Here is a 27,210-nt window from a genome sequence, read left to right as displayed (position 1 = left end):
TGATCCTTCCACTAGCTGCCCTCATTAATGATCCTAAAAGAAGGCCCTCCATACGGCCACTGGCAGTATTGGCTTAGCTTTGACTGCAGCACTATTAAACGCTATGTGGCTGGCCCATATTAATCAGAGAGCTGTAAGAGCATGAAGTTCACCTTTTGCCCCAACATAGGTGCTGGATGGACACACATATTGACACACATATTGTCTTGGTCCTTGTATATCCTTAAACTCTCTTAAATTTTAAGTTAATCAGATTAGTCAGATTGGGTCGTGCTGTACTGAGCTTCAACCCGCAAGCCTCTTACCTCTGATTGGAGAGAGAGAATTGAAGTGGGGGAGATTTTTTTTTTTTTTTGCCTGAAATAATTGTTAATTAAAGTTTGACAGAATTATCAGTACATTATCATTGTAAAATCATGTTAATTTATAAATACATATATATGTGTGTGCCCTCTGCCCGCCGTCTCCTGCTGCCACATTAGACCTCTTTTTCCTTCAACTACGCTGCACTGTTTTTAAACAAATCATTTCTGTTCTGTGAATGGCATCAACCACCCTTTTCCACAGCTAAAGTGAAAGTGAATGCAATGACTATGGTGTCAAGCAAATGATTTTCATAACTAGCCTACTTACATTCTGTTTCTCATTAGACTGGAATAAAAAAAGTCAGAAAATGGCTTGAAGTTGTATTGTTATTTTTGGTTGAACTATAAATCTTGAGCCTAATCTTGAGTTTTGACCAATTCCCCTAAAACCAAGTAGTAGGCCTGGTGACTGCCTTGGAAATCTTAAGCTGGGAAACCCTATTCAAGTTGACTATTTTACCAAGTGTAGTGTAACATTTCAGTAATTGTCAAGTTTAAATCGACTGAATAAATTTAATTGATTACTTAAAGGCATACATAAAATTACAATGCTTTTTTGTACTATTTGTGCAATAACAGAAAGATTGAATTAATTTAAATAGGGTTAAGCATTCTAAAGATATTTATTGATATTACTATGTAGTACAAAGTAATCAGCATTTCAGATTTGAAAAAAGAGACTTAATAAAATATACAAGTCAACCAAGAAGCATTATTATTATTTTTTTAGACTTATCTTTTCTAAACATATACAAGAATAACTGTATTTTCAATAGCATGCTTAACAGTTATTCCTATATAAATCACATATAGCTTTTATAGCTATAGCTTAATTTTTTTAGCATTATGCTATTTAACAGATCATATGTTCAAAACTTCCTCATTACAGTTCAACATCTGTGAGACTCTGTTTGTTGTCCACAACTCTACATGGAGTTATATCATAATCTTGAAAGCGGGACAATATATCTGTAAGAATCCCAAGGGCTTCAATATTCCTCAGCCCAAGGCACTGTTGACGGAGGCAGCGGAAACAGAAGGGTGTGCAACAGTGAGGGCAGATGATGTTGGGACAGCCTTCTCCATTGTGTGTAAGCAGGGCCTTGCACCCTGGACAGGCTCTGAAATAGGGACACCCTCTCGCCGAGCTGTGTGGGTCAGTGATTTTTGTGTTGCTGAGGAGTGCAGCACGGAGCGCACAGTTTGGAAGCGTGCAGGAACTCGTGGGCGGAGATTCGCATGGCCACTCTCTCTGACATGCCAGACAGAACCGAAACACGGACCTCTTCAATTTGGAGCAAGACTTGCAGATCGCACACTGGCCATTCAAAAATCCCACATTAGACTGATGACAACTAGGACACTAGGGAGGGAGAAGAATTGGTGAGATTTGGTCACTAAATATAATAAAAGAGGTGCTCCACTTTACAGATTCACTTACTTTTCCACTTAACATGTGAAAAAATATATATATATATTTATTTGAGTGAGTTTCTCCACAAGTTTTACAACTTTTCTAAACCTTTTTCCAAATCTTTTTTCAAGCTTTAGAAATGATTGATGAATCAAGAGGCAGTCAAGTTTGTATAATTTTTTGTATAAAGTAATTTTAATGCACAAACTGTGAAAAACTAGATGCACCAGATGATATTTTCATCTGAAACAAGCACAAAGCATTTATAGCAAAATATTTGGGCAATAAATTCAAACACTGCTCACATAAAAGTAATTTTCAAAACAAATCACTGTTGGTCAAAGCAGCCATTCACTTGCCCAACTTAAAAAAGAAAGAATTTTGCAGATTTCTACACTCTCAGAAAAAAAGTTCCAAAAGCTGTCACTGGGGCATTACATAATACATACACACTAGTTTTTTTTTTCCTGTAAATCATATTTTTCTATAAAGGACAAAATATTAATAGCATGTTCTTTTTTATTACTATCAGGGCTTTTGTAGACAACAAGCTCATTATAAAATACACAAAATGTTCGCTTTCACTTTCAAGTACGTCGATTTGTGTATATGACATTTTCCCAGGAGAACTAGGCTATGTAAGTCATCGTAATGTTACTGTTTGTTTGGGGGAGGACTTAGAGTCCACAATATCAGAGTGATTTTGCGTTATTTCCTTATCACTTCTCACGTGGGTTTGGTTATGGCTTGTGGGAAGTCGTGGCCTAGTGGTTAGAGAGTTTGACTCCTAACCCTAGGGTTGTGGGTTTGAATCTTGGGCTGGCAATACCATGACTTAGGTGCCCTTGAGCAAGGCATTGAACCCACAACTGCTCCACGGGCATAAATGGCTGCCCACCGCTCTGGGTGTGTGTTCACTGCTCTGTGTGTGTGTGCACTTTGGATGGGTTAAATGCAGAGCACAAATTCTGAGTATGGGTCACCATACTTGGCTGAATGTTATGTCACTTTCACTTTATGAAATGTTTGCGGACCTTTCAGAGTTGTCGGCAGTGTAACCTCTTGTTGTCGATCTTTCGTGCAATGTGAACACAGCAGCAACTGAATGCTACCCCAGATATTACGGTGCCCAGGAGATGGCATGGTCGGTTCACTTAGTTTTGTCGTGGCCATAATAACTCGTGGGAATGTGATAATATGTTGTGGCCACCAGATATGGGGCTATGATGTTTTACAGAGTGAACATTTTGGTAAATAATAGCGTACTGTAAATGCTCAACATGCCATTAAAGCTTTGAATTTGCTGACTGGAATTTTTGCTGGAATGTAGTTTAAATTTAATATATTTAATTTTATTTTGGCTAATTAATAGACCATAATTATAAATACTATAGTGATTTGTTGAGGAATTAATCATTTATATAGTTTCATTTGAAAATGAAAACACAAGACACTCGTTTATCATCACACCTGGGCATAAATATAATCATAAATTCTAAACTTTAATCGTCAGGCGTTTATTTGCTAAATATATGGTAGGCTAGCAAATGCTAGTATAATTATATAAAACGTTATAGTGATACACAAATCGAAGGGGGAATAAGCATATATAACAATAACAATAAAAAATTTAGCCCTAACAAGTTAACGTAGTAGTAGTAGTAATAATAATAATATACAAATATTAAATTAAATTTTTAATGTTAATAAAAATGTTTTATTCATTTTTTTAAACACTGGGTTGCTATGGTTACGATTTGTTTACGCATTAAACCCGTGACCATGAGAAAACCATAGACAGTAAAAGAAATGGACACAGCGACCCCATTGGAACTCAACTGAGACAATTAAAGCCCATTTTTAGCGTTTTTTAGCACTTCCGTTTCTGATGCGCAGACTCAAACTAAGCTTGATGACGTCAGCAACCTGTCTGACAGATGTAAATCTTCTAGTAGCTGTGCGTGAAAACTGCCATCGTTAATCTTGCAGAGACAGCGAGCTTGAGCGGGGAGTTCTTTGGCGTGAGTGAGCAGGAGTAAGTATTCTGATTAATTATTTTGTATAGTATTTTAAAATGTAACGCCAGTACGCCATATTAAGTTAATTGCCTGCGAGCTTCTCCTCCTGTCTGAACGGTAATGCGACAGAGAGTCGAGTGGTTATGGCGCAATCGTTAGCCTATGTTTACAAAAATTGTTTCTACGGGGCCATAATGTAACATAGAAGGTAATGGAGCCCTTTATACATTGACGTCTATCTTTAGAAATAAATTATGGACAAACGGAGTCTTTAAACGCCTCAGATGTAAAGTTATTCGCTGTCAAAGTGACGCCAAAATGAATGGGAGTCAATGGGAATGCTAACGCAAGTGAAGTTCTGCTACAAGATGGCAGCACGCAGCCGACTTCAACTTCCAGTCGACTTCCTTGCCGCCTGGAGAAAACTAAAGTGAACCGACCATGCCTTTCAAGGGCACCGTAAGATATAAATATTTTTTACAAGGCTTTTAGCGTTACATATAGGACTACATAATGACCAGAAAAATATGTACATTATATTGTTAGAAATAATAATAATAATAATAATAGTAATAATAATAATAAACTTTAAAAAAATACTAAGCTAAACTTCCCAGTGTAACGTTAGCTACTGTTTTAAATGAATACACGGTTTGTTTCAAAAGTAGGCTACAGTAGGTCTACTGGAGTGTAGTAAGCTTCACACATTAAGCTTTGCAAAGTTACATCATTACCTTATTTCATTTAACAACAGAATCATGGCTTCATATCAAAATTGTTAGGGATAATGCTGCTAGTAGCCTTAGGTGTACTTTTTCACAAATTTGATCTCAAATATAACTAAAATGACGAGCAATAGCTCAATGATCCTAAAAGTTTTAACCCAGGAAGGCTCTAGAAACTTATCCGCGGAAAACTGCGTCACAGTTAATCAGACACCTTGACATAGTGTGCTAAATCAAGTCTAAGAGCTTAATTCCTTCCTATAGTATTCTGTTAGAACTTGTGTCTGAAAATAGCGTGTGCGAAACTTCTGACGTCATGATGGATCACAATGTTCTCGCGCGCTCAATCTACCTTAGGATCGTTCATGGCTCAGATCGTCCTGGACAGCTTCCACGGGTGGTGACACCTGAGACAGAGAACGCCAGAGTGGACGAGGGTCAGACGATTAGTAAGGAAAAAGAAAAAACGGTGCTGGGAACTGTGCTGACAGGGAAACTGAGGACACTGCCTCACAGTTACGATCCACAGTGAGACAGTTTACCAAAAACATAATATACTGGGTAAAATAACATACATTTCGAAAATCAACATGTCTTTGTCAACAAGAAAACAATATCCCTTCCTACTTGTTTGAACTCAAATATTTCGAATTTTACCCACCTGTGCAGTTAAAGAGGCTCTTACTAAATAATATATATAATGATAACTAAATGAACAAATTGTAAATCAGTAGGCTACTTACTGGAGACCAGCACAATATTTAATCCACTTCTTTGTGCTAAGAGACACAACATGAAAGTATATATTTCCCGTCTGCTTAAACAGACTGAAGGGGAATGCCAACTGGAATTTGTATTTGTTTTTTTACTTTCTGTTTTTATGCGGAAGTAGCCTAATAGAAAAGAAAATAGATAGCAAAAATACCCCATTGGCACTCTTCCAAAATATGAACGTTCACCTGAAAAAACTGTATACTGTTATGTACAGTTTCTTGGTTGTGTTTTTCTTTGCAAAACACTCATTTGGCTATTAATTTAGCCAGCGATTACTATGACTGGTGATTTAGGTTTACATAGCGCCATCTGCTGGTCGATGAATGAAAGTTGAAACGATTCTTGATAAATAGCAGTCTATCCCTGCCCCCTCTTCCATTTACTGGTCCTGATCACGGCCATAATCATAAATATGTTCTTGTATGGTAAGAAGTCGAAATGCACTGGAGCTTTTACAATGAGAATGAATAATTCAAACATAATGTTTACAGTTTGTTCCAAATATTTATTTTTTTTCCACCTGAAATGGGAAAGACAAAAACAGAAAGTAAAAAAAAAAAAAAAACCAACAACATTTATTTTATTGTGAAATTAAATGTTATTTTTAATAGTTTATCATCATCCTCTAGAGTCCCAGATGTTTAAGGATCTCAGCATTATCCACTATCACACAGGGCTCTGCCTCAGTATCATCATCATCATCACTGCCATAGTATTCATTGTCATAGCATTCTGGGCGCAAGCAACGAAAGCAGAACTCCTTGTCGCATTGGGGACAAATGATTTTTGGGCAGCCTTCACCACTGTGTGTTAACAGGCCCTGGCATCCCAGACAGGCCCTAAAGTATGGGCATCCATTCACTGAGCTTTGCGGGTCATGGATATGTTTGACGCTGAGGAGGGCAGCACGGAATGCACAGTTCGGCAGCCTGCAGGAGTTGGTGGTTGAAGCATCATATGGCCATTCCCTCTGACATGCCCAGCAGAACTGAAACACAGTTCTCTTTGCTTTAGAACAAGATTTGCAGACTGCACGCTGTCCATCCAGCTTTCTGATATCAGATTGCTGACAACCGGGACACTACAAGACAAACAGAGGAGTTACATTGTTGCCAGTATGTGGCGATCAAATACATTTGTTGCTGTAAGTGTGTCATTAATTCATTAACTCAAATGATTCATTCAACAAATGAAAAAAGTGACACTTCTTAAGTTTGAGTCTTTGAATCCATTACTCAATATAGCCCTACTAACAGTGCTACTGTTTTTTCACAGGAGACGAAACAGTTAATTTTGTTGGTATTGATTGGAACTATTTTATTTGAAAAACAAAAACAAAACAACAACAATGGAATTTATTGGTCTAAAATGAAAGTTATTTATTTCCTATAGTACTCTGTCATAATGTGGGCAGTCTTTTTAATGAAATAAGAAAAGAAAAAGAAAGTTAAAGTTCTACCTTTGGACGGCTCATGGTTTAAATGATCCTGTTCCACATCCACAGATTGACTGAGAAACTTTTAGGAAGCAATTGTAAGCCACTGGAGAACAACATGAGCATATAAAGCCTAACACAAATCAGGCAGGAAAGTCCAGTTAGTCATCACATAATTTTTAAAACAAGACAGATTTTCTTTTTGTTCCTAAAAGTCATAAATTCACAAAGGATTTCCACTAAGCAGAATGCTCAAAACTATACCAAAACATGTGAACAGTGAAGTATCTAGAAAAAATGTATAGTAAAAAAAGCAAACACATACCTTTCTTAATGGCAAATCATAAGCACATCATACTCTACACACGTCTGAAGCTGTGTTTCCTGGAAGGGAAATACCACAGTGCAATGTAACTTTCACTTTGCCTTCCTCTCAAGCACAACCCTAAATGACGTTTCTCTCACTGCTTTCCCACTGAGGGCGGAATCACTTTAACACCAACAGTTAATGCAATATTTATTTTCTTTTACAAGCTGTCATATATGAGGCAGAATGGTGTTGACAGATCATTTTTATTTGACATGAGCTGCTTTTCAAAGTTTTAGTCATAGCTTCTACTTGGTAAAGTCAAATTTATTTTTATACTTCAATCTTAAAAAAATAGTTATAAGCTTTAATAAGATCAAAACAATACAGTTATTTATTTTACGAGAAAAACATTGTATTGCACATTATACTTATTTCTTGCATTCCACTTTAAGATTTTATTGCAGTTGTCCCAACATGATAATTACTTCTAGTCATCCCACATTTCATCTTTTGGTCGTGTTTAATAATTTATTTGTGTCTTTAACGAAACAACTACTTACATTTGAATACATTGTAACTTCTTAAAATATCTTAGAACATGCGCTAAGCTAAGAGCAGGATGAGAAACAAGTCGAGATCGCCATCTTGTGTTGGTAAATGGAAACAAGCGAACAATTTGAACAAGCTGTACAGACAGCTGTACTGTCATCTACAGTCCAACATAACTCTGTGCTGTTCCTCTGTGGCGAGCGTGATTTCACCAAGTACAACATGTTCCTGGATCAACATCCTTGTTGGGTAAGGTTTGGTTTAGAGGTATGGATTGGGTTAATTCTATTTTTTTGGGAAATTATGTTGATCCAGGATCATCAAAAGATGTTGATCCAGGAACATGTTTTACTTGGCAGAACCACGGCGACCGTTCTTCTGTACACTTGTCCATGTTTACAAATGATAGGGAAATAAAAGCGTTTATTTGTGATTTAATATCTGTGAATAAGGCTACAAAGTATGTTATTCAAAAGTGATAAACTTTAAATTGAATGGCAGACATTTATCGAATCACATACTTACCAAAAACCACACTTACATAGAGTAGGTTAAAAAAAAAAGTAAACGACCTATCACCTGTTAACACGAACAGTGTGCTTAGAAGCAGAGTTAAACTTTCGTGGATCTAATGTTCTATTCTATACTGCCGACCAATGACAGATATGCCTCAGGAACGATGGGAGGAGCGTGCATATAATTAAGAGTATGTATATGGAGTTTTTTTTTTTTTTTTCCAGCGTTAAACTCTGGAGCATACCAGAAGAAGCCCATTCTTATTGTATACGTATGACAGTAACGTATTATTGCACAGTATTAAAATGGGAGAAACTGCAGAATGCAGCTGGTATTCACTATTGTTGTGCAGCATCGGTACCGTTACGGTTTTCTATTACCTGCTGAGGTGGTCGTGGCAGTGTTGGAATGGATTCAGAGTGTACGTGATTTCTGAGATCTGGAAAACGAACCTGAGGACATATGGCCAATGGGCTGGTAAGGAGTTCTTGCTTATTCTTTCACTATGAACGGTATGGCACGCCATTGTATCATTTATTCCCTTTAACTAACGTATTATTATGCTATTAATGACAATTTTGTAATTATGATTTGTGATAATACTGGCAAGCAAATATACCAGTGTTAACACTACAAATTCAATTCTAAATGGGTTATATCTACAATATGTCAACCCTTCACTTCCAGTTTTACAAGCAAATAATCATTAATTAGACTAGTAGCCTAGTTATGTCTCAATTTATTAAATGCATGTATCGATTTAAGCAAATCTTTTCAAATTGTTGCTAATAAAATTTTGATTTCTTACAATTTTTATAAATAACTGCTTGTTAGTGACCAATTGAATAGACACTACTGGAATAAGTACTAGCATCTAATGAATGGTTAATTATAAGATTGTAAAGATACCACAGTAGTCCCTATAAAACTGTATACTTGTAATTCAAAATAATCAATATAGTACCATAAAAACTGCTTTTTTTTCAAGTACATATTAAAATAGCTTGCCAAAATTTCTGATCATGAAGATTTCATTGATACAGGTGCATCTGGAAAAAAAAATTATATTGTGGAAAAAGAAAAAAAAAAAAAAAAAATTCTGTAACTTGTATGCAAAAGTTTAACTTTCATATATTCTAGATTCATTACATGTAAAGTAAAACATTTTTTTAAAATTGTTTAAATTTTGATGATTAGCGCTCATGAAAGTCAAAAATCCAGTATTTTCAATCAAAAAAGATCAATCAAAAAAAGGGATTTGCAAAACAGAAAAGTTCAAGAACTTTAAAGTATGTTCATTTATGCACTCAGTACTTGGTCGGGGCTCCTAGCACAAATGACAGCATCACTGAGGTTTGGCAAGGAAGCAGACAGCCTGTGGCTCTGCTGAGGTATTATTGAACTTTAAGTTCATCTGTATTGTTGTATCGACTGTTTTTCAAATTTCTCTTGAAAATATTTGGGTTCAGGTCAGACATGTTGGCTGGCCAATCAAGCACAGTCGTATCATGGCCAGCAAACCACTTGGAAGTAGTTTTGGCACTGTGGGTTAGCAGGTGCTAAAGTCCTGCTGGAAAAGAAAATCAGCATCTCCATAAAGCTTGTCAGCAGATGGAAGCATAAAGTGCTCCAAAATCTCCTGATAGACAGCTGCATTGAATTTGTTCTGTGAACAGCCAGCCCTTTGGGCCGTGGAGGTTGTCAATGATTGTCTTCTAGACCATTACGAAGTCAGTAGTCCTCCCCCCATTATTGTGGTTTCAAAGAACAAGAGAGACCTGGACTTTATACTGTAGGGATGGTCATTTAATGAAACTCACATATATATATTCTAATATTTTGAGATAATGAAAATATTCCACTTTTATGAGCTGTAAGATCTAATCATCAAAATGAAAACAAAAAAACTTTTGAAATGTTTTACTTTACATGACATGAATCTAGAATATATGAAAGTTTAAATTTTTTTAAATAATAAAAAAAACTTTTTCTTGATATTCAAATTTTTTTTTTTTGATGCACATGTATACTCTTTGTGAAGTGTTTATGAATAAAATTTGTACAATTTGTGATCATCAAAACTGCCATTGCAGTGTTCTTGGTATGTAAATTATTATGGTTTAATCTATGATTTATAATTGATTATATAATTTTTCTATGACCCGTCTAAAATATTCTGATGTACTGCTCTATACCCAAAACAAGCTTTCCAGGAAAAAGTAAAGTCAACAAACCAGGTTTTGTCACTTGTCTCTCTTATTTAGAGATGATAGTGATTGATATATTGCCCCTGCTGATCATAAGAACTGAATTTTGTTCTGGTTTGTACCGCTCAGCGCTGGTTTTCTGCTGGTCCAGCTGGTGGACCATGCTTTAACCAACAAAATCCCGCTGATTAGCTGGTGGACCACAGGGAGTCTAGCAGGCCGGCAAGTGATGCAGCAGGGTCTTGCTGGAGCAAGACAGATGTTTGTAGTTACACAGCATGGGGGGCGACACACCAGCATCTAGTGTCCAAAACACAACATGTGCTTGTGACCTGTTTTGCTGTTTTTTCTGCAGGGGTGTTCTTTTGCATTGGTTGTACAGTGCTTATTCTGCTCGGGGCATCTGCACAGCTAGAAACTCAACACTGCTGCCTTTTTCTTGTTTAATTAAAATGTGCAGATTCCAGACATAATTGTAACAATCAGACACAAACAATTAAAGTGGTTGGTGATATAATAATAACTGACAGCTGAACAGGAAGGATGAGATAGTGTTGATATTTCACTAAACCTTCCTGTCTCTCATAGTTGTAACTGGAGCAACATCAGGGATTGGTCGTGCATATGCTGAAGAGGTCAGTTAATAACTCTCTTATCTTAAAACACAAATTATGTGGGAGTTTATTAGCATCCGTTTTGATACTAAAACATCCACTATAGATCTTTGTAGTTTGTAATTAACCATTTATACGAGTTGTATACTTTCTCTAAGCTACATGCAATATTTGACTTATTTTGGTTTGCTAAAATGGCTTTAGTCTTTGCTTTAACTCAAGGTCTCTCTTGGCCACCACAATGTGTTTTTCTTGTCCTCAGTGAAGGAAGAGGAAAGTAAGTCTGATTATTGATAGGATGTCCATCAAACAATGTGTTTGCCCTCCCGCATATCTAAAACAGAATAAGAGAATCTATTGTAATTGACTTGCATAAGTTATCAACACCGTTATTGGAACTGTTATTGTCTACATAATGAAGGTTAATGGGGAATGGGGTCCTAAACAATATTGGACTCATTCTGTGAACAAAAATCTACTTCCCCTATATACATAGACATTTGTCTTGTGGGTTTATTTGTTTCTTAGCTTGCCAAACGAGGATTAGACATTGTTCTAATCAGTCGCTCAGAGGACAAGCTTCGCAGTGTCGCCAAAGAAATAGGTGAGTTACAAAGTAGAAGTGAAGAGGAAAAACTGAGCTTCCCGAAGTGAAATCTGTCATCAGAAAAGAGACAAATTCCATTTGTACGCAAGACATCAACCCATTTTTTCTTGGAATGGTATGACTAAAATTTGATGGCTCTTTTTTTGAAAGATAATCGAATAATCTAAAAATAAAAATCTAATATGCAGCTCATTTGTAATTCAGTCTGTGTTATTCAAGAATAGATTTATTTATTTTTTTGACAGAGAAAGAGTAAATCTGCTCTGTATGTGTATGTTTCAGAGTCTCAGTACAAGCGGCAGACACATGTGATTCAGACAGACTTCACAGAGGGCCATTCCATCTACTCTGCTATCGCACAACAGCTAGAGGGCCTGCAGATCGGAATTCTGGGTAAGATAAAGATCAAGAATAAAGTGTGAAACAGTGAAGATGCTGCAAAAGAATGATATGAATTTTGAACCAAAAACCATCATCATTTAGTCTTATTTGACCATTTTATAATCCTGCTTTTATGTTTTCTTTTTGCCACTGTACCTGCTTACACAGAATATAAAAGACTTCACTTCCATGTCAGTAAACACTAAAAACATTAAACAGCCAAATGTGGCTGTTGTAAACATGTATTGTGAAAAGTGCTATACAATTGAAATTGGAAATCAAAATTTTAATTATTTGGCCGCTACTTATTTTCTCTATATTTGGTACTTCACCATATCATAGTCTAGCATAATCACCATCATCATCATGAACTTCTGGTGATTAGGAGTAAGAGTATTCACCTTCTCGCCATTTCAAATCAAGTCACAGCTGCTGTTTTTTGCCTGCATATTTACTATATCAGAAGCTCTACGCTATCAATGATTAGGATAATAAAACACACTCAGTACAAAGTACAGAATAATTCTTGACCAAAATAGGTCTGAATTTACTTTCTCATACTCCTGAAAGAAGGAGAGCTGTAGCCTATCTAACCGATTTCTTCTGATTTCTCTGTAGTGAACAATGTTGGTATGAACTATATAGGGGTTCTGGCAAATTTCCTGGATGTTCCTGATCCAGACCAGGTCTGACTCAGCTTTTCTACCCCACGCAGCTTGACTTTCTATTCTATTGTAATCTGAGTCCATTTTATGAAAGCATCTATTTTTTTATGTCTCCAGAGAATCACGCAGGTGATAAACTGTAACACACTGTCCGTCACTCAGGTAATACTATCTGTATGTCAACATGTTTACACACACCCTGTTATACCATTATCTTTGTTATCTTATTCATTATCTTAACATAGTAGCATACAAAATGGGTGCCATCTTGTGTCCTTCTATACATATGTAAAACAAACAAACAAAAAAACATACTGTATACAGGGGATGTATAAAATAATGCCTGGGAAATAGCTATATTTATTTATTAAGGTATGTTACCACCATCTGCCTATAATACAACTCCCAACCTTATTTGAATAGATTCATATAACCTTTGAATTGTCTCCAGTTGAATATAGTCTAAAATAACATCTGCCAGTTTCTTCAGAAATGTGGGAAGTGGGAATTGGCTTCTTACTTTTCTCTAAAACTGTCCACAATGATTTGGTCATATTAAGTCAGGTGATTGAAATGTTGAAGTTTAACTTGGAGCTCCACCTGCCAAGGTTTTATGATCATATTATGGTTTTATGATCCTATTGTTTACATTTTAGCATTGGTGTCCATGATTAAAGTATTAGCAAGTACTTCATGCATTTTAGGTGTGTGAAGTGTGTTGTGGTTGGTTTTTGGGTGAAAGTTGAAGTCACTTTGCTCTGTGTTGTTTGGACACAGTCTTTCCTAGTACTGGGCAGTCCGTATCATTCACATCACACTGATGAAGTCTTGCAATGCTTTGTTACATAATTATAAAGACACCAATGAATTGGGTTGTTAAGGTTACAGACACTACAGACATAAAAATGCCCCCATGATTTGTCATTTTTTGAAGTTTTAACCTACATCTTACTAAACACTGGTGAACACAAATTTAATTAATTAAAAAATAAATAAAAGATCTCTGCAATGTGTTTATTTCACTGCAGCTTAAACTCACAATATTAAACTCGTTAGAAACAGATATTCACATTATTTTGTCCAACCCCTGGCGATGGATATGGATATAAAAATGGATACAGATTTCACACACACACACACACACATATATATATATATATATATATATATATATATATATATATATATATATATATATATATATATATATAATCTATTAACTTGTAAGCTACACACATACACCACCAGCTAAAAGTTTTCTCACCAAGGCTGCATTTATTTGATTGTGAAATATTTATATTTTTTTTAATTGTTAATATATTTTAAGGTATAAAATATAGAAATATAATATATATATAATTAAGTGGCGATGACAACAGTGATGTTGATGACAATGTTGTTGTTTTGTAGATGAGCAGACTTGTTTTACCAGGCATGCTCGAGAGGTAAACACACACAGCCAGCTCTGATCATATCTGTTAAATGCTGAAAACTGTGTTTATGTTTTACGTGAGGGCTTGTGTTTACTCTCAGGGGGAAAGGCCTCATTATAAACATATCATCAGAAGCTGCATCTCAGCCACAGCCAATGCTGTCGGTGTATTCTGCCACTAAGGTACATTTTTGTTAAACACAAAACAAATTTCATACGCCTGTATATTTCCATCGAACACAGCCTTACAGAATAGCACACAAAAATAACTCAAGTGTGTCTCCCTCTTTTCTTACATCTAGATATTTGTTACATATTTCTCTCGCTGTCTGCATGCAGAATACAGGTCAAAAGGAATCACGGTTCAAGTAAGTTCAGTATTGGTAAACATCTTGTGTGTGTATATATATATATATATATATATATATATATATATATATATATATATACATTTTTTTTTTTTTTTTTGCCAAACCTTGATGTTGTTTTTCTTCCTTTGTCCAGTGTGTAGCCCCATTTGTAGTCTCCACTAATATGACTCACAATGTGCCTGTGAATCCACTGGTGAAAAGTGCTGCTTCGTTTGCTAGAGATGCTCTGAACACTGTGGGTTACACAACACACACAAGTGGATGTTTAACCCATGCACTGCAGGTAACGCCACAGTCAGTTTATATAATGTGGGATGGCAGCTTTTATAAAAAAATGTACCCTCCTCTCAAAACATATTTCAACATTTTGTAATATATAAATATAGAGGGTTGTGTATAAATGTCCTATTCATTTTTATTATATTTCAGTTATTTAATTGAAAATCTGAATATGTTGTAGAATTATAACTTATCATCCTTTGTTGTTTCAGCACTTTGCTCTGTCCATCGTTTTCCCGGGGTGGCTGCGTCTCACGTCCTTTTGTGTGCAACACATGGCCAAATTTGCTCGTAGCACTGAACCACAATTAATGGAGAGGCTGGCAGAGACAGAAAATAAACAGGACTGACACAAATCTGTGGACAGCAGAGATAAACATAAAAACACAGATAACAAGACATGAATACGCATGCACATACAAACATATGTATAATGGCATTAACTATATATATATATATATACACAAGCAAACTCTTTTTATTGCAGTGACAGAAAAACAGATGCATTGTTACAAAAGTCACACACACACATTAAATTTTTATGGTATTTTGGCTGATCTATATCTCTGTAAAACTTAACATTCGTATTTGCATTGTGTATTTGCATCGAAATCCGAAGTCTTAACTTATGTAACCTTTTCACAGAGTTCAGTGACTCCCCCCAACACACACACACCTCATAAAAACAGTTTCTCATTGGATCTAAGCAAATCTTATTGGTGACCTATTTTGATCTCAAAAAACTGAGTTGACACTGAAAGGCGAGAAGTTTGCATCAATGATATTTAAAGTGCTGTTCAAAATTTTGAGGTTTGCATTAATTCTTTTACGTTTCCTGTACCCACCAAAGTCGCGTATACTTTCAGTATTACGTATAACATCAGTCAGTGCTTTTTTAGGGTAAACAATAATACATGTTTTTCAGGATTCATATTATATATATATATATCAGTCTGTGCCACTCATTTAGGACGTGCTGGAATGACATGAGAGTGAGTAATTAATGACAGAATTTTTGGGTGAACTATACTCTTTTATACCACTGGCTATGACATTTACATACACAATGTAGTTATTACTTTTCCATAGTGCAAAACTAAAAAAAAACTAAATCTAGACTGAAGGACAGCATTAGATTTCAGCACAAAGAAAGAGGCAATGAAGAAAACACAAGACTGAAATATTTTATTTAATCACATAGTCTTCGATTTACAGACTCTACATTCAGTAATATGACTGCACTCCTGTAGAACTAAATTTTTAATAATGCCCATTAATGATTTTTGATCTCAAAACACTTTAGATTATATGGAAACTGGATTGTTTAAAGCAATCTTTGCATATTCAAGCATAGTTAAAAAACATTTTTATATGTATAATAAATGTACAGAATAGAATTACTTGTACACATGTATTATTTTGCATAAGACTCCGATTATTACGGTTTATTTTGGCGTTGCTTTTCTGTTAATGCTTAACAACACATGCACAAATGTGCAAAATATTCAAGTATTAATTAAGCCAGTGTCCCTTTTCACTGCACAAAGACCAGCACAGACTCATCACAAACATCATCTTTAGTCCTGACCAATCAGACACCACTTCAACCCAGTCAACAGAATTATAAACAAAGAGTGTTTAAACTGTAAAAAAAACAAACAAACAAACAGAAATTCAACAGAAAGTAACAAACAGATAATGCAAATGGTCAGGGGAATTTCTTGAGGCGCACAATATGAAATCCGCACTTAATAATGAAAACAGGTGCATAAGCCGATGAATTTACTCACACATACACAAATGTAAAAATATTAAATAACACGTCTATATAATTGGCAGTAAATACGCAATCAATGCACAGATCCAATGCAAGTGCTCGAACGCAAAACTGAGAGTTCTGTTCTGCCATGACACCAACAATGTCCCAAACCCACGAGGGCTCCTCAATGGCTCACAATCTCTAACTGTGCCACAAGGGGGTCAAAGGGCCGGTTTATATCAAGAAGAAAGCAGAAATGATTAACTAAATCCCCCAACTGTGCATTAAAATAACAAAAAGCAAACTGACTGACTCACTTTGCCCTATTACTGTGCCAACTGTAACCACATCTCATTTTAAACAAACTTGTTCCGTCTTGCACAAACATATAAACATGGATCATAGGATATGCAAGCTCTCCTTTTCCACCAACACTAAACTTAATGGGAACAAAACAGAGGTGCGTGGAGAACACAAAAATAATGGTACACTACATCATGATACGGCAGTTTTCACCCATAAACCAAAAACACAGTTTTCGTCAACAACACAAATTCCAACCATCTGTTTTTAAATAAGATATTTACCAAGTGCACATATTTGACCAGTTTACGATGTATGGTCCTCAAAATCCCCCACCATTAGAGAATATTGGGAATCAAAGACACTTGTATACCACTCATTAACATTCCAGATGTTCCTCTCTATCTCCATCACACAAATCCATTTTGGTTATCGTTTCTCAGAGTTCAGTGCATGTTACCGGTGTGATCCCGTGAATCAAGAGAGTTGGGCCCAGGTCTCGCGTCAGCTTGTCCAGCTGTGTCAGGTACTCCTGTGACAGCTGGGAACTGGAGGGAGGGTTGGGTAAATACAGGAAGCGGACTGCTGCCGTAGAGCTATGTTCCTTCAGCAGGGCATTCATGCCACACAAGAAGTCCTCAGTCAGTTTTTGACCCTCAGAGTTTGGCCCTCTACACATGCGTGCTACGTTATCCCATGCCACAATCTTAATAGCAGCACGGATCCTCAGCTTTCCCAGCAAATCTCTAAATTGCTCCTCTTTGGCCAGCCAGCCCTGGTCTCCCGAGTCTGACTCCACACAGACAAATATACGTAACCTCGCACGGCGCCACCTATTGGCCATGTTTAAGACGCACGCCATCTGAAGCAGGAAAAGACTGGACACGTCTGCGTAACTGGCGCTGCCTGGCGAGAGCAGGTTTGTCGGCCACACGTCAATGGTGTCCACGTTATCATTTGCCCTCACGCCTTTGGTCTCAGGTGGCAGCTGGAAAAAGTAGCGGCCTAAACAAACGTTCTTGCCCATTTTTATGGCATCTTGGATGATGCTCACATACTCCTCAGGCAGTAGTGCGCGAGGGCTCTCAGCATGGCGCACCGGTGGAAAATGAGCCTGTAAGGATGGGAGGTCCACCCCGAAATGATCCCCCTCACCCCTGTCACCCTCGCAAAATACCGGGTCCTGCAGGAAGTAGTCTTCTGGATAGCAGTTGTCATAGAAGCCCAGGACCAGAGTATTAGGCTTCATGCCTCCTGGAAAAGAAGAGAAGAGAAATGGCTCATAGGAGTCAAGCAACACTAGTTTTTGATTCACTAAAAAGAACCACACACACGAGAGGCTTTTATTTGTGAAATGGGTTGCACTATTTGTGTTCCCAAATCATTAAAAAAGAATTACCTCTTAAGTAAGGAGTCTGGAAATTACTCGGAAGTAATTTGTTCCTGTATAACGCTATAGGTGTTTTATATGTTTCTGATTGGCTGAAAAATTGCTTATAAGAGTCATTTGTTTGTGAATCTGGCTGCTCCGGTCATGCCATATATTTGTTTCTGCATGCAACGAAGGACAAAAGACAATAGAAAGATGTTTCTTGCCATTATTTCACCTCACACTTGTCTTTTTAGTACATCATTAGTTAAGCTGCAAACAAGTAAGCAACACTCCTGAAGGATGTTCTTTCACTGAATACCTTAAACGTTTTTTACAAACTTCTCTAAAGCAAACTTTGCTGTATTTTTCTCTTATGCAGTGAATGTATTTTAATTTGTGAAAATGTTTTAAGTGAAATTATTTGTGCTGCCTCTAGACTAAGATTGGAAGATAAGATCTTTTATCTCAATATGAATTTCCTGGTTAAATGATAAAAAAAAATTAAGTACATATACTACTGTAAATGAGATGAGAAGAACGAGTCAATCCTAAAAGATATGACTGACTTTTAACACTGTAGAGCAGATGCCATCTCTGAACTAGCTGAGCTCTTAGGCTCATATAATGCATCTTATAATCTATTTATTGTAATATTTCAATAGAAATGTACTTGTTCTTTGCACAATATCAGTAAAGATGAATGTAATCTAATTGATGCTTCCTGCCTCCATGCTGTAAAGATAATGTGATGAGGAAATGTCTCACCTAGTCCAGTAATGCGGAGCAGATGCTGAGTGCCCTGCCTGACAGACGGAGAGAGAGTCAGATCTACAAATGCCTTCACACCCAACTTATCCACTAGACTCAACCAGAAATTATACTGTGACTGCACCGGGTCTGCTGGCAACATATCTGTAACACAGACAAGAGTTCAGACAGATTATGTTTGGTTGTTTGTACCGTTTGTCTTTGGTAAAGTAAAATGGATTCACATCAGGAAGGCACTAAAATCATTTGGTTATAAACACCCTTCTGAATATCTTCTTTCATTCCATGTCTTATGATGGATTTGCTCAAATGAGAAAAGCATAACATTTCTTTTTATCTTAAATTAGATTTCTATAGAACAGCTATTCATTGTCATTGGCGGTTTGATTTCCATGCAAAGAGTGAAAACGCTTTTTTCAGATTCTGTGATATTATCAAAACACTTTGTTTAAGGCCTTTGACCAGCCTAACATAGCAACAATGACCCTGCTTACATGCACTTAGGAAACGCTTCAGCATTCTGGAACATCTTGTAAACACATGGGGTCATATGATGTTGCTAAAAAGAACATTATTTTGTGTATTGAAATGTGTTTATGCGGTTGAAGGTTTACTGCCATACTGTGATGACGTGTGTCCATGCACAACAAGACAAAAACCACGATCATATTTTGCTCATGTTTTGCACAGTTTGTCAGTGAACAATGGCCGTGTAGTTAATGCTGCTCCATGTGAAAGCGTGCAGGTGGTGGAGATTTACCGCTGATTACAGAAACCGCTTTACTGGCAAGATATGCATTAAATATCGCAAGCTATATATTGTACACCCCTACTGCACACATCTGAATATTTGAGTTGACGGTTCTGAAACAGTGTTGTAAATACACCTTAACCACTGATTTCTAGTTGTGTCCTGTTTTGGAAGACCTAACAAAGTAGTTCCTCTTACACAATGAAACCGTGTCTCAACGACGTGGTGCCATGGTAGATATGTGGGGGCATGTTTAAACAAGACATTTTAGGAGGGTGTGGACGAGTCTTAACTTCTAGAATATCTCTTTTGATTAGAGATTTTAGTCTTTGCAACTTTACACATCTTCTTTATGCTCCAAGAACTTGTAACACCCCAAACAGAAAGGAAAACTTAAAATAGCATCATATGACCCCTTTAAGAAAATAAGAAGCCAGAGAACACACCTTATTGTGGTCATAAAATGCATATGTGGCAACAGAAAAATATTTATTCTACATGTCTTGTGAAACTTGGGTTCTATCATACAATTGCTCACTATTGGGTCCTACCCAGATCTCCAATCTGCACATGCCCAAGAACAAACAGCCCTCCTTTCTTCAGCTGGTTGACAAAGCAGATGAGCTGACAGGAGGAGCGTGGGTTCGCCACCATCAGCAAGACCTGAGGCCGCCAGAACTTTACATGATCCTTACGCGAGTCTAACATCAGAAGGTACTTCCTCACCTGAAAGAAGCAAAGAAATCCCACCTCATGGATTTAAAGTTCAGTGCATTCACAAGTGTTTTGTGTGTGTGAAGTTACCTGATGGAAGATAAGTGCTTGGCTGATGTAGCCCCAGCTGCTGGTGGGAGAGCGGTAGTGCAGGAACAGGAGGAGGAGCAGCAGCAGTACAATACTGGCCGAGGAATACACTGGGTTTATAACGAACATCATCACCAAACAGCTTATAATACCCAACAAACATGTGTGCCAAGAGAAAAACTGAAACGTTGGCCTGGAAAGAGAGGAGAAGAAAAAAGATTTAATTGACATTTTTAAATTAGCAAGAATGCATTAAATTGGTCAAAAAAAAATCTCAATTAATTTACAAAATGCACACAAGCACACACACATACACTTAAAGCAGTACCTGAAGTTTGGAGCAGATGCCCATTCCAGAGCCAGACAGGCCAAATCAACTGCAGCATATGCCAACAGGTAAAACACTGTCACAATACCAGCAATCACATTCAGCTGTCCTGCAAACAGTGTACACTACAACACACACACAATCTTAACAGACATATTCTTTATATCATGGGTGACAGAAATAACATTAAAAGACATGCACAGAGCTCCCTACCTGCACCAGACCCCAGGTGTAGAGCACAGACACCCATGGGTTCCCAGAGCTGGAGGTGACTGCAGCCGGAGCCAGAGGCAGACCTGAAACCAGATCAACAAAACACTGACACAGTTCATCATTACATCACTCCAGGATAATATTACACCATGATATCATTAGCCATGTCAAAACTAACAATGCAATCTAGTTACTGGGTTACTGCAGGAAGTGGACATAGTTTTCTTTATTATATCCAGGGTGTCATGTATGTTTCACCATTTATCTGTTTATATTCATAATCAAATAGTGCCTTTGTAACGTTTCCTGGAATCCTAGTAGTAACGCAAAACATTTCTACAAAAAAAAAAAAAGTGGTCTTCCCTCTTCTAATCAGAGTAAAAAAACAACCCTGGACAAATCATTCACTTTTGTTCAACGCGAATCCCGTATTATGGATTATGAGCAGTCATTTATTCCGTCATCACCCGTGTGCTAATAGCGAGCTCTCATAGATGAGATCTGAACAGCACACGTTAATATTTGTTTAAACTAAACTCATTTCAAATTTGCCAGTTTAAAAATTTAAGAGCCAGAGGACGTGAAGCTCATCTGAAGCGCACAAACCTGCACCTCAAACGCGCGCAAATATTAAGCTCCCTCTTAAGTGTTGTGTTTAAATGGACAAATTCAGACAAAAATTATGTCAAAATGCCCGTCTTGGTAAGTATCCTACAGCAGACATAGCCGGCTGAACGTAGGCCTAATGGATCAGTGCATTCTCTTAAAGTGACAGCCTTTATATTAATCGAACAGCAACAACAAAGAAATCATTCACTGCTCTTGATTAAAAAGTTTTTGTAACTGAAATAAAGAATAATATTTAATTAATACAGTCCAATATGCAATGCGGTTTTAAATTTGATTATTTATTCAATTTCTGTACCTAAAAACTTATGCTAGACCTACCTAGAGAGAAAAAAAAACAACAACAACAACAGAGAATCACTGTTTATTGTTTGTATCTTTATTCTATTGTATTTATTTGTGCTGTTGCTTATAGTTGGATAGAATATTCTTATTTCTTATTAGAAAGTATAGTTTTTCCATAAACATGGCACATACCGAACTGTACCGAAACAGTGACTCTAAAACCGTGAAATCGAACCGTGGCAAAGTTAAACCGTGCCACCCCTACTAAATACACATAAAAGATCTTATTATCAAATCGGTTTGAAGTCGATGTTTACATTTGAAGCCTTTATCAGCCGATTCCAATAATATTCCTATCTTATCGTTGATTTTTTTAAAAAGATGTTCTACATAACATTTTTACAATTGTGCAATCCAATCAATCAATTTCTGTGATTCCAGTGAATGATTTGCATGTTTTGAGAAGAAAAACATTTGTCAATAATTCAATAAAATCAGATTCTCAAAAGAATAGATTGTTCATTTTGATTATGCCTAATCAGTTAACTGATTTGAGTAGAAAATGGTCAGAGGAATTATGATTATTTTAGGTAAAATGTCAATTTTTACCTTTTCACACTGATATATGACCTCTCTCACACCATATAACAGCCTATACAATGTGACAAAAAAAAAGTTACACTGAAAAACATTCACCAAGCATATTTTCCTTAGAAACCATGAATACTGCTTTCCAAGTACTGCTCACTAATGTTTTCCCATAACAGTTCTTGTGGAGACGTCAACATCCCTAACACAAACATCTCAGTATCAGTTTCCAGCCTGAAATATGTCTCTTAAATAGACCTAACCCACAAATGCACAAAAAAAGCAAACTAACCAAAAAGCTTGTCCAGAGCAAGCGCGTGAAGGATTCGAGAAGCTCCTATCATGGAGCACATAGCAGCTGAGAAAGACGCGCAGTACACCCCGATCGTCACGAATGGAGGCCACACATTCACTCGCTGAAACACTGCGTAATCATTGATCAGCAACAACCTGAGAGAGAGACCAAGAAATGACAGAACGACAAAGAAGAGATAAATGAAAGGGAGAACAATTATGTAAATTTCCATGTGGCTTGAGTGTCATAAATGGCACCTGTCGCAGGTGGAACTCAGGAGCAGGTAGAGAAGCAGATAGACAGTGAAGGTGTATGACACTGCAATGATGGTCCCTCTAGGTATTGACTCACTGGGGTTCTTCAGCTCGCCTGAGAAAGCGAGACAAATCAAATGGCATGTTTATGAAACTCATCCCTTGGCCAAGTGTTATCAATATTGTAAAAATCACACAATTAGATTAGAAACCAAAAAGAGGATGCAAATAAATAAAGGTGTCTGCGGTTGTCTGGTTTTGTACCCGACATGTTGGCTCCTGCCATTATGCCTGTGCAGCTGGTGAACATCACAGCAAATACAGTGGCGAAAGACATCATTGTGTTGGTACTGTAGTCCAGAGAGTAGTGCGCTACAAGATGAGACATTCGGGCAAAATTCATGGCATTAAATTAATGGAAAGTTTTTAATTAGAAGAGACATTTTGCACCCTCAACATTTATCATCTATCCAATTAAAATCTCTAATAATTTGAATTGTGTTAACCAGAAATTTAATGTCTGTATTTGAAAAAAATTATTTTATATTTTAATAAATCAATATCTTCACAGATTGACATATCAATCAGACTGATAACCAACAAATGGCAACCAAAGAAATCAACATTTCATTTTGTTAGGGCTAGAATCAGCTTTTGTCTGTGTAAAATGTTGATTTGAGAAATTTCCACTGAACTGTTTTAAACATAGACACTGTTTAAATATGTGGGGTCAGAAAATCTGATAATAGATCTTAGGAAATACTGTAAAAAAAAAAAAAAGTAGTATTGTTTAATATTATTACGGTAGACTGTGTTGAAAAAGCCATATTTTCAGCAGCATTACTTTAGTCTTATTCATATTTAAATGTCATTACTGCCCAATACACATTTTTTTCACTAAATGTTTCATCTAACACATAACACAATCATTATCAGTTTCATTTCCCTTTTATATCTTTTGAAATATAACTGCTAAATAGCCTCAGTGATCATCACCTCAACCACACAACCATCACTAGGACTATTGCATTAATCTTACTCACGCCCGAGGTTGTTTTTTAAGGTAGTTCTGTTGAAGCCTGTGTAGCTGGGGTTGACAGTGATGGTGTGGTTGTTGCCGTATGTGTGTGTGATGTTGAAATGCTGTGGACTGAGTATCAGGGGGCTGATGATGATAGAGATCAGTGACACAGTCACCACCAGCAGAATGATAAAAGAGGCTTTGGCGTAGATATGAGCACCAACCAGACACACCACCAGACATAGCAACAGCACTAGAGACGAGTACAACACAGTGTACCAGTAACCCTGCGGCAGCACACGCAGCCCATGTGACGCAGCAGAGCCTGGAGAGAGAAGAATAGAGACGCTTCATTGTAAAAACACAAGCTATATGCATGCAATTACTTCAAAGACAGTTTAGTAAAGTGTGATTCAATGCACCACTCACCTGGATCCTTCCCAAAGATGTCCAGTATGGCCTCCACCAGGCCGAGTACATAAACGCCACACGCACAAACCTTCGCCAAGTAAAACATCAGGCCGATGCTGCCTCCAAACTCTGGTCCCAGAGAACGACTGATCATAACTAAGCGCTAAAGAGTTAAAGGTCAACAACATTATTCAAACACTCATGAACAACAGATTAACATATGATTGAGTCTGCAATTCAAGCACTGTTTATGGCACAGAGATTGGTTAAGGATACAGTAGGCCCCGCCCCCTTCCACTGCACCATTAGTTGAAATGGCACATATAGACAGGATTGTCAAGGAGATGATGAAGTAGGCCACAAACAGCATTAGGAGACCATGCAGAAGACCAGCATGACCCACAACAAAACCTGCAAAATCGACATACACTGTATCAGAATTAATAATGTACAAAAAAAACACCTAGAGCCATATAGAAGGAGGATACTTTATCAAGTCTCTGTTCATCAACTTCTGTCTTTTACAATCATTCTCACACACCTGTGCGAAGAAAGAGCACAATACTGAACATGGAGAGGATGGTGGGCACCATGACGCCAAAGAAGGTGTTGAGCTTGCGGGGGTTTGATTTGGGGGATCCCTCTCCTGTCACTGCTGATCCACCCCTGGGCTCTTTAGTATCACCCAACATGCTGTAAACCCCGTGAACAAGAAGAGGAGCGTGCTCGTTTGCCATTGTCTGAAAAACAGGAACTCGTGATAAGAAATCATTTGAGTGTTTCCTGGTTAGTACATACAAACCAAAATAAGACAATACATTTAACATGGATTTGAGCTACTAAACAAGCTATTATTATTAATATACAAACATACAGAACATTTGGGGTCAGGAAAGTGTTTTTTACTTTCATTCCTCAAGGGCACATTAAATCGTTCAAAGTCGACAGTAAAAACTTTTACACCATTACAAAATATTTGTATTTCAAATAAATTCTGTTCTTCATGCATCAAAGTAAAAATTTAAGTAAAACAACTTAATTATTTTAATGTTAATTATGAGAAATGTTTCTTGAGCAGCAAATCAGCACATTAAATGATTACTGAAAGATAAAGTGAAAAAAAATTCAGCTTTGCCATTACAGAAATAAATTACATCTTGAAATATATTTTAAAATAGAAAACAATTATTTTAAATTGTAATAATATTCCTGTTTTACTGTGTGTTTGTCAGCATAAATGCAGGCTTGAGAGCAAAAACAAGTTATATTGTGTATTTTTGTTGTTGTAATATACCAATTACTTTTTTTCAATTCAGCATAATTAAAATGATGAAAAATCAGGTATTCTTGCAATGTCAAGTTCATTTATGTATACAAAGCTAGATTTTTTTTTTTTTGTACTTTTAAAAATATCTAGCCAATGGATTTAGAGCTGTAGTCACCATAAATGTCAAAGACTTCGTATTTAATTCATATCCACGACTTTTATCAGGCCTGCAAATTCTTTATTTAATCGAATTTTCAATGACCTTGGAAACCCTGAGACTTTAAGACCTCGATCGCCGATTGAACCGCGTTTTTAAAACAAACGTTACATCTTTCTAGTAGCGGAAGTAACTTACATGATGATGTAAACAATCCGAATTTACGCGGTTTAAAAGCGTTTGTATTACGGTCCTATACGCTGATACATGTATAGGAGTAAAGATAATGTTACTAACAATACCACGCTGCAGCTAAACTAACATCCGAGTAGTTGTCTGAATAACTAGCAGACAGTAATCCCAGAAAAGGCAACTAGAATTTCTAGATGAGACCGCCACCTCCCTAAGCACTCAAGGATTCCTGTGCGTTTTATGGTTAAAATGACACATATAACGGTGAAGTAGAGTAAATAGATGGAGAAGCAAACATGACCTACCTGTTCTTATGAACAACAGCGGCGGCGCCGAATCTAAAAGCGGTATGTAACTTCCGCTTTTAGGAAGAAACTACACAAACCACAAGGAAACCAAACTACTCGTTTTGACAATGTGGATGCAGGATGTCCTGAAACCGATATGTTTCATCAGAGCATCATGTCGAGTTGGTTTCGTTTCTTAAAAGAATCGCAGGTGGAAAGTTTTCGTCTACAGCCTCAGATCTCGTGATCATCAAACCCCCGGGACATGACAGATGAGCAGCGCGCTGTCGTGACCCCGTGGACCTGAAAATGAACAGCAGACAGCAAGACCTAATGAAAACATAAATCTATTATGCAACGGTCCATTGATAGGTTATGATCATCACGTAGCCTACTCTCACACTGCAGCACGGCTGGACGGTCCCGCCTGCCTGCCCCTCAGTTGATTAAAAAAAAAAAAAATAGTCACGGGACAGAGGAAGCGCCCATGTGACTTCACAGAGAGCACGGCTGAAATATTACAAGTGGAAGATGATTTTGAGTTGACTATGAGAGCCGTGTTGTTCACTACTTGATTTCTTATATTTAGGTTGCAAAAAGTACACTATGCAGGCCTACTTAAAATGCAAAAAAGGAGCAGTGTATAAAATCCTAACATGGGCATTGGTGTGGTACTTCCTGCCTTTATTTGTCAGGCTATAATTTATACTGATACACTTAAAATCTCTAAAGTGCTGTATTTATACCAAGTACAAAAATAATTAGTTTCAGTTCTGATTTGTGCACGATGCACATTTTGGTGTGATGATCAGAGCGAGTAAAATCAAGTCTCAAGACCAGACAAATGCCTTATTGTGAAAGTTTAA

General features: G+C 37.0%; 2 protein-coding genes across 3 annotated transcripts; one reads left to right on the top strand and one right to left on the bottom strand.

Moving 5' to 3' along the window:
• The first annotated feature begins 8,319 nt into the window (after window positions 1-8,319).
• Window positions 8,320-15,363, top strand: hsd20b2 (hydroxysteroid (20-beta) dehydrogenase 2). Its single transcript, XM_052555850.1, has 11 exons — window positions 8,320-8,583; window positions 10,902-10,948; window positions 11,456-11,531; window positions 11,817-11,927; window positions 12,534-12,601; window positions 12,698-12,742; window positions 13,991-14,025; window positions 14,114-14,195; window positions 14,315-14,380; window positions 14,517-14,666; window positions 14,875-15,363. Exons 1-11 carry the CDS (start codon window positions 8,412-8,414, stop codon window positions 15,010-15,012), a joined length of 990 nt encoding a protein of 329 aa, XP_052411810.1. The 5' UTR covers window positions 8,320-8,411; the 3' UTR covers window positions 15,013-15,363.
• Window positions 15,364-15,832: 469 nt separating this feature from the next.
• LOC127957357 (solute carrier family 12 member 9) lies at window positions 15,833-26,826 on the bottom strand. 2 transcript variants are annotated; one of them, XM_052555848.1, is made up of 15 exons: window positions 26,740-26,826; window positions 26,363-26,647; window positions 24,983-25,181; window positions 24,718-24,852; window positions 24,460-24,597; window positions 24,053-24,355; window positions 23,274-23,381; window positions 23,013-23,124; window positions 22,753-22,910; window positions 20,961-21,043; window positions 20,748-20,872; window positions 20,420-20,612; window positions 20,167-20,341; window positions 18,862-19,008; window positions 15,833-17,978 (listed from the first exon to the last, which is right to left on the bottom strand). In XM_052555848.1, the coding sequence occupies exons 3-15, from the start codon at window positions 25,176-25,178 to the stop codon at window positions 17,164-17,166; spliced, it is 2,688 nt and encodes an 895-aa protein (XP_052411808.1). In that variant the 5' UTR covers window positions 25,179-25,181; window positions 26,363-26,647; window positions 26,740-26,826; the 3' UTR covers window positions 15,833-17,163. The 2 variants fall into 2 exon arrangements, with proteins under 2 accessions (XP_052411808.1, XP_052411809.1); XM_052555849.1 differs by having other exon boundaries at window positions 26,746-26,792.
• Window positions 26,827-27,210: the final 384 nt, after the last annotated feature.

The sequence above is a fragment of the Carassius gibelio genome, chromosome B5 (genome assembly GCF_023724105.1).
Source record: "Carassius gibelio isolate Cgi1373 ecotype wild population from Czech Republic chromosome B5, carGib1.2-hapl.c, whole genome shotgun sequence".
Classification (NCBI taxonomy): Eukaryota; Metazoa; Chordata; class Actinopteri; order Cypriniformes; family Cyprinidae; genus Carassius; species Carassius gibelio.
Note: the sequence above shows the minus strand (reverse complement) of the source record. Positions and strands in the feature narration are given on the sequence as shown.

Bases quoted from the DNA above. Each gene is read 5' to 3' on its own strand.
- LOC127957357 (XM_052555848.1), bottom strand. From the start codon at position 25,178: ATGGCAAACGAGCACGCTCCTCTTCTTGTTCACGGGGTTTACAGCATG. The intron at 20,613-20,747 runs GTACTGCTTTAA...CTCTCTTTCCAG, and splicing joins GCATCTGCTCCAAACTTCAG to GCCAACGTTTCAGTTTTTCT. The intron at 20,342-20,419 runs GTAACTTCACAC...TGCTTCTTTCAG, and splicing joins AAGCACTTATCTTCCATCAG to GTGAGGAAGTACCTTCTGAT.
- hsd20b2 (XM_052555850.1), top strand. From the start codon at position 8,412: ATGGGAGAAACTGCAGAATGCAGCTGGTATTCACTATTGTTGTGCAGC. The intron at 8,584-10,901 runs GTAAGGAGTTCT...TGTCTCTCATAG, and splicing joins GACATATGGCCAATGGGCTG to TTGTAACTGGAGCAACATCA. The intron at 11,928-12,533 runs GTAAGATAAAGA...ATTTCTCTGTAG, and splicing joins CCTGCAGATCGGAATTCTGG to TGAACAATGTTGGTATGAAC.